The sequence below is a fragment of the Mirounga angustirostris genome, unplaced genomic scaffold, assembly GCF_029215605.1.
Source record: "Mirounga angustirostris isolate CCGP_5_RB_7025 unplaced genomic scaffold, mMirAng1.0.hap1 SCAF_3, whole genome shotgun sequence".
In the NCBI taxonomy this organism is placed as follows: Eukaryota; Metazoa; Chordata; class Mammalia; order Carnivora; family Phocidae; genus Mirounga; species Mirounga angustirostris.
In genome coordinates this window covers 56,328,758-56,342,925 of record NW_026991711.1, presented here as the reverse complement: position 1 = coordinate 56,342,925, position 14,168 = coordinate 56,328,758, and the positions used below count along the sequence as shown (strand labels likewise).

At 39.6% G+C, this 14,168-nt stretch overlaps 1 protein-coding gene across 3 annotated transcripts in view; it reads left to right on the top strand.

The window, feature by feature from the left end:
- Positions 1-12,533, top strand: part of HTR2A (5-hydroxytryptamine receptor 2A) — a 55,932-nt gene extending 43,399 nt beyond the window's left edge. For all 3 annotated transcript variants that reach the window (XM_064586107.1, XM_064586106.1, XM_045869447.3), the window contains one exon: positions 10,764-12,533. In XM_064586107.1, the coding sequence (XP_064442177.1) occupies positions 10,764-11,563 (800 nt within the window). In that variant the 3' untranslated portion in view covers positions 11,564-12,533. The remainder of the gene's footprint in view (positions 1-10,763) is intronic.
- The last annotated feature ends 1,635 nt before the right edge of the window (positions 12,534-14,168 follow it).

The following is a 14,168-nucleotide window of genomic DNA, read 5'->3' as shown; positions in this document are numbered from 1 at the left end:
AAGCAGTGATTATAGACTCAAGTACCTTCTTCCTCTCAAATTCCTAAAGTACCTAGTTCACTGTATGTTTGATTAATATTTAATTAATGGATGAATGACTGAAGCTGATTGCTATCACACAGAGAGGACCTATTGATGCCCCTGATAAATAATGTGTGCTTGCCCCTGAGTTCACAGGTGCATGCCAAACATGGCAGAACTCAGCCCCAGCAAGGCCAAGTGCAGTGCAGCCTGGAGGCCCAGCGGTCATATACCTGTCTCCCCCATCCACAGCATGCCGCCATCCAGATTCTGTTTACCCACAAGACCCAAATCAGCAACCCTGTCTCCTCCACAACTCTTTCCTGGAGACAGTAACCTACCATGAGCATCACATTCTAACCTCATACATTAGTCTGTATCCACATCATCATCTATTTTGCCTCTCGGTCTCATTCTATTCTGCACCACGGTAGATTAGGTGCGTATATTTTGTTTTCCCTACAAGATCTTAGGCTTCATGAAGGTTCTCAAAGGCCTTTTGTGGCGCCCAAGAGTCTAGCATAGTGCTAAGGAAATGATAATCACTTTCACCTTAAAAGTTTACAAAAGAATTCAGACACAATACCTCACTATTTTTTCACCAAAGCCCTATGTGTAAATTAGGGAAGCCCTCAGTTTGTTATCTCTACCTTACAGAGGGAGGCTTTAAAGTTAAGCAACCTGAGGTCTCCCAGCCAGTGCCTGGCAGAGTCAGGATGCACCCCTGCGTCTTGGGATACCCAGTCTGTGCTATTCTTACTGTATCATGCTCTCATTTCTCCAAACATACTTATTTAATTTATCTGAAACAAAGAGCTTTGAGAAAAATAACAGCTCTAAATCCAGGTGATGAGTCAAAACATACAAGAATAAACCCAGGTCTCTTGATTCCCATGCAGGCACTTTGTTTTACAGCATCTTGTCCCTTGTGCTTTTAGCTGTTAAGGTAGTCAGCTCCTGTGCTGGTTGATCTTATATGTAGTTCTCACAGCACACAAATTAGCATCACAGTAATATCCATTTTCCTTCTGTCTGCCCTATGCGGCTAATTAGCAGCCACATTTACTGTGTTTTCCCGGCAAAAATGAAGGGAAACATTATAAAATAATTCAGTAAATTCAAGCTGGGTCTATAAAATTGATTATAATTCACATTTATTATAACTCCTTATCTTTGTTCCCCCCCCTTCTCATTCACTTACTCATCAATCCCTCAAGAATTTACTAAGCCCCTAGGATGAGCAGAACTGCATCAGATGCTGGAGTGGCTTGCAATAAGTAAAAGATATCCCTGCCATTAATGAGATTATCATCTCATGGGTGAAAGGACACTCCTAGAGAAAAATTCTATGGTATTAGAAGTGTGGGGCGCCTGGGTGACTCAGTTGGTTAAGCGACTGCCTTCGGCTCAGGTCATGATCCTGGAGTCCCGGGATCGAGTCCCGCATCGGGCTCCCTGCTCGGCGGGGAGTCTGCTTCGTCCTTTTACCCTATCCCCTTTCATGTGTTCTCTCTCTCTCATTCTCTCTCTCTCAAATAAATAAATAAAATCTTAAAAAAAAAGTGTGAATTAACACAGTATAAATTATTTATGGAGGCAATGAAGGAATATAGAGTAAAAAGTCTCTTATCACAGAGAGAACTTTAGGAAAGCTTCCAACAGAGGATGTCTTGAAAGAAAGATGTCATGAGCTATGTCTTCAAGGTAGGATATGGTTTGGGAATATAACCTCTATCTGTAGCCCCCAAACCCAAATAATCATATAGTCAAAGCAAAAACAGTGTGCTTCCTATGCAAACGTAGCCACAAAATAAGGTTGCCTCAGTCCCCCATGCCCAGCCAGCTGCCACGCCTAGGAACCTGCTACAGAGAAATTCTGGTGTCCCCACTGGTTGGTAGAGCTTTTCAGGGAAGAGGATAGAATCAGAACTGGTCCAGGGCAAAATGGAGAAATGAGCCCATACCTTCCAGGCACTATTTCCTGTGCACCTTCCCCCATGGGAAACCCAACATGCCACAGACACCACGGCCCTCTCCAACCTGCATCTCTTTATGCTCTGTGTCTTCTCTCCTATGACTGCCTTCCTTTCCAAGCTAGATGCCCCCTGAGTCTCCCCTGCTGTGCACCTCTGTACCACTACAACTTGAGCTTGGGTTAATAGTTAACCCTTGGAAGTTTTACAGGTACAAAAAAATGGGACCTCTCTCATTCTAACAATGGGACATGACAGTGTACCAAGCAAGCTACCGGCGAAAGAGACATGCGGGAACAGGCAGATCTTGAGAGCTCCTCAGATCATGCTATGAGATTAACTGAAAAATCAAGCTGTGTGTAACTCCATTCTAAATCATTCAAGAGATAGCCTAAAGAAGAGAGAAAACACCACATCACATGACTATATCAAAAACTGAGAACATCGAATGGTCACATTAAGACCAGATCACAAAGACCTTGGAGGATGGACTCAGTAGTTGGTAATGGCTTGAGCATTAGGGACACTGTAGATCTTCATTATGTAATATGATAAATGTGGTGCTTTGGGAAGGTGTGTGTAAGAGAGTCGAGGGGAAGGAGAATTGACAACCTGTAGGCCTGGATTATGTGGGGACCTGCTGCAAGCTAACTTTCCAGATACCATAACTGATTCTGCACACACACTCTAGGCCAGAGTCTCTGAAATGAGATGTCACATGTGAGATTCATTCTCCAAGCTTTCAGAAAGAAACACTATAAAATCTGTCCCTTTTAAAACAAATGGAAGAAAGGATGTGGTCCTTTAAAGTTGAGGTTCAGTAATATGGGGCAGAGATGAATTTTTCTTTTTTTTTTAAGATTTATTTATTTGAGGGGGGAGGGGCAGAGAGTGAGGGAGAGAAAGTATCTCAAGTAGACTCCCTGCTGAGCTGGGAGCCTCAATCGAGGCTCAATCTCATGACCCTGAGATCATGACCTGAGCCGATGCTTAACCAACTGAGCCACCCGGCACCCTGGAATTTTTTTTTTTATAATAAACCTCTATTAGTGAGTATGTTGCTACAAGAAACTTTTCCATTGTTGGCGAATAGTGTACTATCCACTTATTTAAAAAGAGTCAGTGGATGACAAGGTGAATGGAAGAATTTGAAAAGTTTCTCCATGACTTGTGATTCCAATAGCAAAATGAGGCTGATACTTTATCCATATGCCATCCTATCATTCAGATTCTATTTGGGCTTCATAACATATTGACAGGGAAAAAAGATGGTCCATGGAAGTCAACCTGCCTAGGATGAAAGACATGGATGGGCTACCAGGTGTCACAGTGACAGGTGACAATCCATATCCTGCAAGTCAGAACTCAGCCCCTTTGCCTTTCAAGAATGCAAGATCGTGATATGAAAGCACAACTTCTGGGCTACGAAACCAAAAGGAAAAGGAATGAGGGTCTGAAGAGCAAGATACCACCTTTCCAGGAATCTCTGGCAGGGCAGTTAGTTGGGCCACCAACTTCAGCAGTTCACAGCTGGTCATACTTCAGGGGGGTCTGAGCATTTCTTCTGAGTATCATATATTGCCTGGGACAGAACACAAGCTTTAAGCAAACTTTTTGGAGATTTAGCCACAACAGTCAAAATATTGAAACAAGGATACGTGGCTTTATACAATAACCTCACTCAACACATTTTTTTTTTCAGATAACTCATGCCCAAGTTGAGGGAGGGGTAGAGGGGAGGTTTCTTTCCCTCTCCATCATTTCTTCACTTGACTTTGCTGTGGGAAGTCAGCCTCAGCCTATTGGAAAGTAAGAGATTTGTTTAACAAAGGCAAAGGGAGCAGCTATAAAACTACTCTATTTAGTTTCATTTCAAAATAAAGACATTATTTATTTATTTTTTAGAGAGGGAGGAGAGGGAGGAGGGCAGAGGGGAGGGAGAGAGACTCTTAAGGAAGCTCCATACCCAGTGCGGAGCCAGATGCGGGGCTAGATCTCACGACCCTGAGATCATGACCTGAGTCAAAATCAAGAGTTGGACGCTTAACTGACTGAGCCACCCAGGTACCCCTCAAAATAAAGACATTTTTACTATGCTTTTAACCCTATACATCCCAGGTTCTCAGCACTAGTTGTGTATCGGTGTTACCCAGGTATTCTTTTGTTTGAATAACAATGTTCGTGTGGGGCCTGAGCATTAGCATTTTTAAAAAGTACTAATATCAGAACCTCTGGGAATGGAGCCCATGCAATGTAATTCTTAAAAGCGCTCTAGGTGATTCTAATATGCAGCTGAAGTTAAGAATAACTGCCACATAAAAAAGAAACTAGGGGTTGATTATAAGGATTTTAGTTTTGGAATACCTGTCTGGCCTCAAAGAATAATGTCTCAACAGAGGAAATTTTGACTTTGAGATTAAAGAATGAAAAAAGAAAGGAAGTATCTAGATGCAGAGAATCATCAGAGAGAGAGAGAGAGAGAGAGAGAGAGAGAGAGTGTGTGTGTGTGTGTGTGTGTGTGTGTGTGTGTGTGTGTGTGTTCTGTACGTAGGGCATTGATATAACTTAGTGTTTATTAACTACCTTGGGGGCTGGAACATTTTTGCTAATCTGATGAAAGCTCTGTCTCAAAAAAAATGTACATATATGAAAATTTTGCAGATTTTAGGAACATCACAGACTTCCTAAAACCAATGTTAAGGACCTCTGGTATAGTCATAAACTTTTATAACTACTTTTATAAATAAGCAGGTAAAAAAAAATCATCCATAAGAAATGAGAGACCTAAGTAGGAGTCTTGACTTTGTGCCTAAATGGCTTGTGAATCTAAATAAATTACCTAAGCTTGCTCCCCCACTCCCCAGCCTTTCCACCAAGTGAAATTTTTATCTACCCATAGGACAGTGTGGGTAATGTTTTTACAATCGTGTAAAAAAGGTCGAGAGTCAATGAATATATGTGAAAGTACTTCGAGAAGTTATGATTTATTATTAGAGATATCAAGAATTAATCCAAGGGGAAAAAAGAATTGATTTAAGAAGAAACATACAATTTCTTGAGTAACTGACATGTTTATCTAGCTCTCACTTTTATGGACATCTGCCTGTCAGAAGACCACAGATTATAAGGAATTTGGTAACTCTTGAGCTTTACACTTTGTATTAGAAGGATGAGTCCCAGCCCCAATTCCCTATATACTCAATCTCTCTCTCCTCGCAGTATGATGACGATCCTGCAGCATTCACTCATGGTGCTTTCTGTCAAACTGCTAGTAAATCCATTCTAACATGAAAAAATTCAGCATAAGTTAAAATACAAAGGAAAGATAGTAGTTCCAGAGGAAATGAAACCTATGAACCAAAATTCAGTCTTTTTCACAAGAGCCCTAGAGTATTTGTTTCTTTCCCCTCTACCTCCCACAAGACCCGAGGCCCTGGGGACTCCCACTGTCATGTTCCCTATCAGAGGACCACCACCTAGTAAGGCGACCTTCTTATTCCCCAAGGAGACACCTCAGAAGCACATACCAACCCTTGATACTAAAGTGTGAAAATCTAGGATTGAGAATAAAGCGTATCTTTCACAGCCAGTGCTTCTGAGGGAAGGCCAGTCACCAGACCGGGGTCAGAGCTTAAGCAGAGGTATAGACGTGTACACAGTAAGCAGAGCTACCCTGAAAGGAAGACACCAGCCCCAGCCTTTGTGTGCCTGGGTGTCAATGTTTCCCATTCATTTCATTGTCTGAGTTGTAAGGAAAATGTGCATGGAGGGTCCAATACTGAGAGTGAATCTTCACTGCTACTCATCACTCCTCAGAAAAATATATTAAACAAAATGCAGAGTCACGTAGTTTAAGCCACTGTCTGTTTGTTCATAAAGGAAAATGCTTTATATGCAGAAATTTCAAGTGAGAGGAGATGTCAGGTCTCCAAAAGCAGCTATTATCAAACAAAGCAGCCAGAAAATTAATGCACTGCAGATGGCTGTGACCGCAACCTTGGATATGAGCCAGCGTCTTCATCTCTCTTGGTAGGAGAGTGTTTTTGAACTGCTTCTTGTACCCACAAAGCTTCCCTAAATGTTCTAGTTCTCTGACATAAAATTCTTTCCCCTTTGTTACAGAGTATTGCTCTGTCTAGTTATTCTTTCCATAAACCCTTGCTGACCCCCTACTAAGAATGAGGCACTGAGAAAGAATGGTATACACCAGTAGTCAGGACATTTTTGTTAAACCTAAGAAGGAATGGACCATTTAAAGAACAAATCAGTTTGATTCTTCTCCTCCAAATCAAGGACCCACTTCCAGACAGCCTGTCTGTGCCTTCTTGCCATATCCATTTTAAAGTGGCTCTTTAGGGGCGCCCGGGTGGTTCAGTCAGTTAAGCGTCTGCCTTCAGCTCAGGTCATGATCCCGGGGTCCTGGGATCGAGTCCTGCATCGGGCTCCTTGCTCAGTGGGGAGCCTGCTTCTCCCTCTGCCTGCCGCTCCCCCTGCTTGTGCTCTCACTCTCTCTCTCTCTCTGACAAATAAATAAATAAAATCTTAAAAATAAATAAATAAATAAAGTGGCTCTTTATCCCTGGCAGCTAAAAGAGGGAATCTCTACTTCAGTAAGATGGCCCCATCATCGCTTTCTATCCCTGGCCACAGGAGTTGAGCCATTCTGGACAGGTGTGTGTGTGTGTGTGTGCATGTGTGTTCTCCCAAACAAGGACACTCATCTGATTTCCAAATGATTGAAGAATTTGGTGTTTTAAATAATACCGTATTCTGGTTGAGAATTGCCACTTACATAAATCACTGAGTTGCAAACAAATAGGGCAAAAGACTCTCAAGGTAGCGACTTCTTTCGCATTAAGAAAATGCACCCCCAAGAGTTTAATAACAAAATAATACACCTTTTTTCACACAGTTATTTTGTTTACGTGTTATCATGACTAATAGTAATGGCTGTAATTCATCACATTAGAAAAGTGATCAACAGTTCTAGCTGTACAGAATTAAAATTGATTGAGGCCCTTTGTCACCCTGGCAGAAGCTAATAATTACATCATTATTAAAATGTAGCCAATAGCCAAAACTTTTTAACTTCTTTGGTTTAAGACAAAATAGAATGAAATCAAGTTAATGTACTCAATTTGAATAATTCTGTGGAGAAGGCTACTCCCATGTTTATCTACCATTGGCAGAACAGCCCCTCTGGACTAAAGTGCTTTGCATATTTGATTAATTTTATCCTCCCCACATCCATGGAGGCATGCTGGTGCCCACATCATAGAAGAGATGGGAAACTGTGGGGATGAAGTAACCATCCCAGGGGCACAGAGCCAGGACCAAGACTCAAATCCAGGTCTGTCTCACTCCAAAGCTTCCATTCTAATCAGTGAGCAACTACACTGTCAAACAAAGACCTTCTAGATGAGTACGGGAAATACCTTTCACAGATACATGTTCAAACACTTGGAGAACAAAACATTCATCTTAGAAACCATTTCTTAACTTTTTTGATCAAGACTTTTCTGAAGGCGAAACAAAACTGGTGTGTATCCAGAGGATGTTCCTTCCGGAGCCATAGTTCTCCCATCCGTTCCTGGCCCACAGAATGTTACCAGCAACAGGCCAGAGGCAGAGAGGAATAAAGGAAATGAAGAGTCATTAACCACACGAAGTGTTCTTAAGACAGGCTCTGGTGTCATTTATCTCCACCTTCCAAGAATACTGGGAAGGCCTAGCATGGACAAGTGACAAATACTGTCAATTAAGTCTGTGAGGATAATGGCAAATGTCACTGAGAAAGATTTGAGTTAAACATTACATTAACTCAAGCTCATGTTCCCCTCCTTGCAAGGATGGTCAGTGTGAGGTGATATGAGTGTAGGACAGTCAGGTCCATGGTGGGATGGAGCTGAACTCTGTCCTGAGTATTGCACAAATTAGATTACAGAGCCTCAAAGGAAGTTCTTCCAGACGTTTAACAAGACTCAAGCAAGCAGTAGCTCCCAACTCTGGACTGAACCTGTGTTCTTGGCTAGCTTGACCTCTGAAGGGTGGTCAGAAGCAGTGTGCAGGACACTCCGTGTTACATAGTTCTGAGGGAGGGATTAGAAAGAAACTTCACTCTTTCTCCCAGGGTGCCCTTGTGGTATCTACCCTTTCACAAAAGAAGCAATCTTAAACTAAGTTATACAAAGTAGTTATTTGATTCGTGTTTCCTCTCCTTCCTCATCTCCCTGATTTTTCCTTTAGGGCATCACATGATTGCCAGGAGAGGAAGACACTCCCACTCCCCCCAAAACTGCACCATGGTAGCAAGTGGCCAGTTTCATCTCCCTTAAATAAGGTCCTACCTACATCAGGGGGGATAAGTTAGCACGATTAGAGGCCAAGTGTTCCTTTTACTCACTTCGTTCCCTCCTCCACCTAACCCATGTCCCTACGGAAGCTGTATGGGTTGTCCAAATTTCAGTGATGGAACAACCATGGGCTTACGTTTTCATGTCTTCTCTCCTCTTGTACCTAACTCTTGTATTTGTCACTAAAAGAAAAGTTTGTATCTGCTTATTATTTGTATTCCACCCTTATGACTATCCTACTACTAAAAATATATAATGATTTTTATGGAACAATTGGAAATCGGAACACTGATTCTATATAATATTAAAGAAATATTAAATTTCTATTTAGGAGTAGGAATGATATTGTGATAATTAATATTAGGTTTTTAAAGAATGTGTAGCTTTTATATCTACATAAGAAACTATGTACAGATTGGATAATATGATGTCTGGGATTTGTTTCAAAATAACATGGGAGAGATTGTAGCAGGTGGGGATATGGGTGAAACAAGATTATCCTTGAGTTCATTATTGTTGAAGCTGGGTAATGGGTTCATTGTGCTAGGTTTGTTTTGGTTTTTCAGTGGTTTTTTCCTGCATATGTTAGAACTTTTTGATACCAAAAAGCTTCTTTTAAAAAAGAATCAAAGGGCACCTGGGTGGCTCAGTCGATTAAGCGGCTGCCTTTGGCTCAGATCATGATCCCAGGGTCCTGGGATCCAGCATCCTCTGTCATCGGGTTCCCTGCTCAGCGGGGAGCCTGCTTCTCCCTCTGTCTGCTGCTTCCCCTGCTTGTGCTTGCTCTCCCACCCGTGTCAAATAAATAAATAAAATCTTAAAAAAATAAATATATATAAAAAAGAATCAAAATTAAAGTTAAAAAATAAAAAATATATAATTGGTGAGTTACTTTAAATTCACACTAGAAAATCATATTTTCTAAAAATACCTTAAAATATGTGCAATTTTCTCTTAACTATAGAGGGTTGATGGAAGGAGGTGGATGGACTAGATAGGTAATGGCCATTAAGGAGGGCACTTGTTATGATGAGCACTGGGTGTTGTATGTAAGTGATGAATCAATGAATTCTACTCCTGAAACCAATATTACACTGTATGTTAGCTAACTAGAATTTAAATTACAATTTAAAACAAAATTAAATTAAATCTATGCAACTTTCATGATTGAATGTTAAATGGAATAGGAAGATCTAAATCTGCACAAAGAATACTGCATATACATATATATTTACATATGCATGTAAATGGAAGAAGAAACTACATAAAATGTAAATTAGAATTTCCCCTGGCTGGCAAGAATATATATTAGTATTCTTTATTCATTGTTACTTTTTTCTATTTTTCAAATTTTCTGAAAAGAAAATATGTTTACAATTTTATGAAGGTATTTTTATAAACTATACTCATGATAAAATGTTAGGAGACAAATAGTTATAAACTGTATATGAAATTCAATTATAAAATGTATATGAATGCTGTGTATGTGTGTTTATCTAAAATAAATAGCATCACATTGTTAATGGTGATGATCTCTGGATGGTAGCATCATTGGTCATTTCTATTTTTGTGTGACTCTGTATTTTCTTCAATTAATAAGTGTAATGTTGTAATCAGAAAAAAATACAGCATGAAGGGGCACTTGGGTGGCTCAGTCCGTTAAACGTCTGCCTTTGGCTCAGGTCATCATCTCAAGGTCCTGGGATCGAGCCCTACATCGGGTCCCTCTCCCTCTGCCTCTCCCCAAGCTTGTGCTCTCTCTCACTATCTCTATCACTATCTGTCTCTCTCTTTCAAATAAATAAATAAAATCTTTAAAAAATACAGCATGAAAAATTAAAACTAGATTTATTATACTTTTTTTTTAAAGATTTATTTATTTACTTTAGAGAGAGACAGGGTGCATGAGCAGGGGTGAGGGGCAACGGGAGAGGGAGAGAGAGAGGGAAAGAAGCAAACTCCCTATTGAGGGTGGAGCCGGACAGGGGGCTTAATCTCACAACCCTGAGATCATGACCTGAGCTGAAACCAAGATTTGGACGCTTAACCAACTGAGCCACCCAGGTGCCCCCTGTAATTCTTTATAAGTAAAGGACTATCTCTATAGGGCAATATAACATACAAGGATAAGAAACGATGTATTATATATAGCTAATATATATTATATTCATATGCATATTACAACTATATATAACTAATACGTCACTATGTATAGCTATATAACTATATATTAAATTTATACAATAACCACATAATATCTGTCAGTCCAAGAGAATTTTAAATTCTCACTGTGAGTATATATTGAGCTTTTAAACAATGTTGATATAGAACTCTTTGCACAGCCACCATTACTTAGCAATGCTCCTCATGTAGACAATTCCTTGACAGTCATGTGTCATTTTCTGTCCAACTCCAGGTATATCTATGCCAATACCAGTCTTCGGCCTACAGGATGATTCCAAGGTCTTTAAGGAAGGGAGTTGCTTACTTGCGGACGATAACTTTGTCCTGATAGGCTCTTTCGTGTCATTCTTCATTCCCTTAACCATCATGGTGATCACCTACTTTCTAACTATCAAGTCACTCCAGAAAGAAGCTACTTTGTGTGTGAGTGATCTTGGCACACGGGCCAAACTGTCGTCTTTCAGCTTCCTCCCTCAGAGTTCCCTGTCTTCGGAAAAGCTCTTCCAACGATCGATCCACAGGGAGCCAGGGTCCTATGGCAGGAGGACTATGCAGTCCATCAGCAACGAGCAAAAAGCTTGCAAGGTGCTGGGCATTGTCTTCTTTCTGTTCGTGGTGATGTGGTGCCCATTCTTCATCACGAACATAATGGCTGTCATCTGCAAAGAGTCCTGCAATGAGGATATCATCGGAGCCCTGCTCAACGTGTTCGTTTGGATCGGTTACCTCTCCTCAGCAGTCAACCCACTGGTATACACACTGTTCAACAAGACCTACAGGTCAGCCTTTTCCCGGTATATTCAGTGTCAGTACAAGGAAAATAAAAAACCACTGCAGTTAATTTTAGTGAACACTATACCAGCCTTGGCCTACAAATCTAGTCAACTCCAAATGGGACAAAAGAAGAATTCAAAGAAAGATGCCAAGAGCACAGATAATGACTACAGTATGGTTGCTCTAGGAAAACAACATTCAGAAGATGCTCCCACAGACAATATTAACACAGTGAATGAAAAGGTTAGCTGTGTGTGATAGACTAGTTGCCATAGCAACCACAGGGGGCACACTTGGCAAATTTTCACCTATTCTGGGGAAAGAAAAGAAAACAGGGAGACTGGAAAAAAAATTAGGCCAGTCTAGCAGAACCAACAATAATATTTATATGCCTCATTTTATTCCGTCAATGAAAAAAAAAAAAGCAGGGTTAAATGATACAAAATGTGCACTTCAAAAATGTTCTGACAGCATTTCAGCTGTGAGCTTTATGATATTTTTAACATTGTAAATGATATGTCTTTAAAATAATTAGCTTTTATCGTATAATTATAATGAGGCCATAAATAAGTCTAAATTACCTTCTATTTCAAGTGGAAACGTTGCTACTCTGTTAATTGATGGCATGAGTTGGTTACCTGTTGCTGTAAATAACAATAGCTATAAATAGTGAAAATTGGTTGAATATAATATAATGACCTCTTAAAGAAAGATCTTCTTTAAAACTTACTATGCTACATATTTTGAACAACAAAAAAAGACACTAAGGACAGTGTTATGAAATCTGTATTGCTAAGATAATTAAATGAAATACTTGATGACTTTTTCATTCCTGCTTTTTCATAGATGTCATTTGGAAATATTCACAAAGTTGCTGGCATTTGCTGCATTTCAAGCTAATTCTTCTCAGAAGTGAAAAAGTTTTAAAATGTTATTTAAGAACTACTGCTGCTTTCTCTTCTACTCTTTGTGCTTTATTCTGAATCTCCAATGTGGTCTTGTTTAGTGTTTGTTCTACTAGGTAAACTATCAAAAGGATAAATTTAACATTACCAAATACGTTTCTAGAAATTGCTTCTCCTCAACAGCACCATAGCAGTGTTTGGTAACTCGCTCTTTGATGACTGCACCGTGCATGCACGCCTTTGAGCAGTAAGCAGTATTGATGTAACTGGGTCAAGATTGAGGAATAAACTCGGGTTTTTGGCTACTGACAGCAGAAGCTTAGGACGTCTCTGAAAAATGCAGGTGGCTTTCCTATTGGCACCCATTAGGTAAACTGATGCTTTCAGATCAGTCTATATTCTTTACTAAAACTGTTCAGCTTTGGTCTCATGATCATCTACTGGGTGTATACTATCTGTGAAGAAACGTCCTAGGTACTAAAGATATAAAAATAATTAAAACAAGATCCCTGCCTTTAAAGAAAATGACCTAATTGGAATGGTCCTCGTCAAAAATACCAATTAACAGGCATTTTGAGAATTGGTTCAAGCTGTTTTCTTCTTACCTGGGTCAGAAAAAGGCTTGTTTTTTTGTTTGTTTGTTAAGATTTTATTTATTTATTTGACAGAGAGAGAGACAGCAAGAGCAGGAACACAAGCAGGGGGAGTGGGAGAGGGAGAAGCAGGCTTCCCGCTGAGCAGGGAGCCCGATGTGGGACTCGATCCCAGGACCCTGGGATCATGACCTGAGCTGAAGGCAGACGCTTAACAACTGAGCCACCCAGGCGCCCGAAAAAGGCTTGTTTTGACTCTGAGGGTAGTTTTCTCAATAAGTTTCCCAATTGGTTGCCAAGGAATACCCACCAAATGAGCAAGGGGGGAATACTACAGGAGGTCAAAATTTGAAAGTAGTTTAGAAATTCACACCTCGACATGGACCCAACCTATCACAATTTATCACTAAAGTTTCAAGAAAATTTTGTTTTACTTCCCCAAAAATCTAATTTATTTGTTATTCACTGACACTGGACTCCCTAATAAAAAAGAGCAGTAATAGAGTGTTTTGTAGAAAAGTTTGCTAAAGAGAGAAAGAGATTAACAGCAGTTAATTCACCTTGATATTACTCTAGATTAAATTATACATCCTTACTAAAATAGATGTTAGATGATATGTGGTTACAATACTGAAGTATTTCTATTAAATGAAAAATAGTTTTTTGCTCTAAGCCATTTGAGAAAATAGTATAGATTTGAAAACTAAAGGATGTGGGAGATGCCACTGTGGAATTTGGAAACGCTTTAAGGCTATCCAATTATATCCTTATAGATACACTGAAAGGTATGTTTTTCAAAGCTAGAATTTACAGTAAACCACTTATATCAACGCTGTGTTTGACCTGAACCACTTTAATAATACCATACTAACTTATAAAAATACAAATGTTAAAAAATCTCTGCTCTAATGTATTTTGCCATATCTTATAACTCTGCACATCTCATAAAATATTAGAGAAAAGATTAGATTCTACCCCCATATACTCAATCCTGATCAGGATGAACATAAATACTGCCTGACAGATGTCTTTTGACTACATATATATTACAAATGTGTATGTTTTTTCTTTCCGTAAGTATCTACTCAAATGTACATAGACAAACATGTATCTGTGTATATGTACAGACATGTTCTCATGCACTTTATTCGATATTTATATATTTATATGGAGAAAAAGCAAGAGTCACTAATGAAAACACTCAGTATATACACATGTTTGCATGTTTGTATCCTGTCAATTAAAATGTGAATTCATGTTCTAAAGTTTCTAAGACCTTCCATTGCTGTCAAAGCAGATTAAAATGTAACAGAAGTATCAGCTCTTTAAATAAACTGGAAGTTCGCCTAATTTTGTGGGAAGACT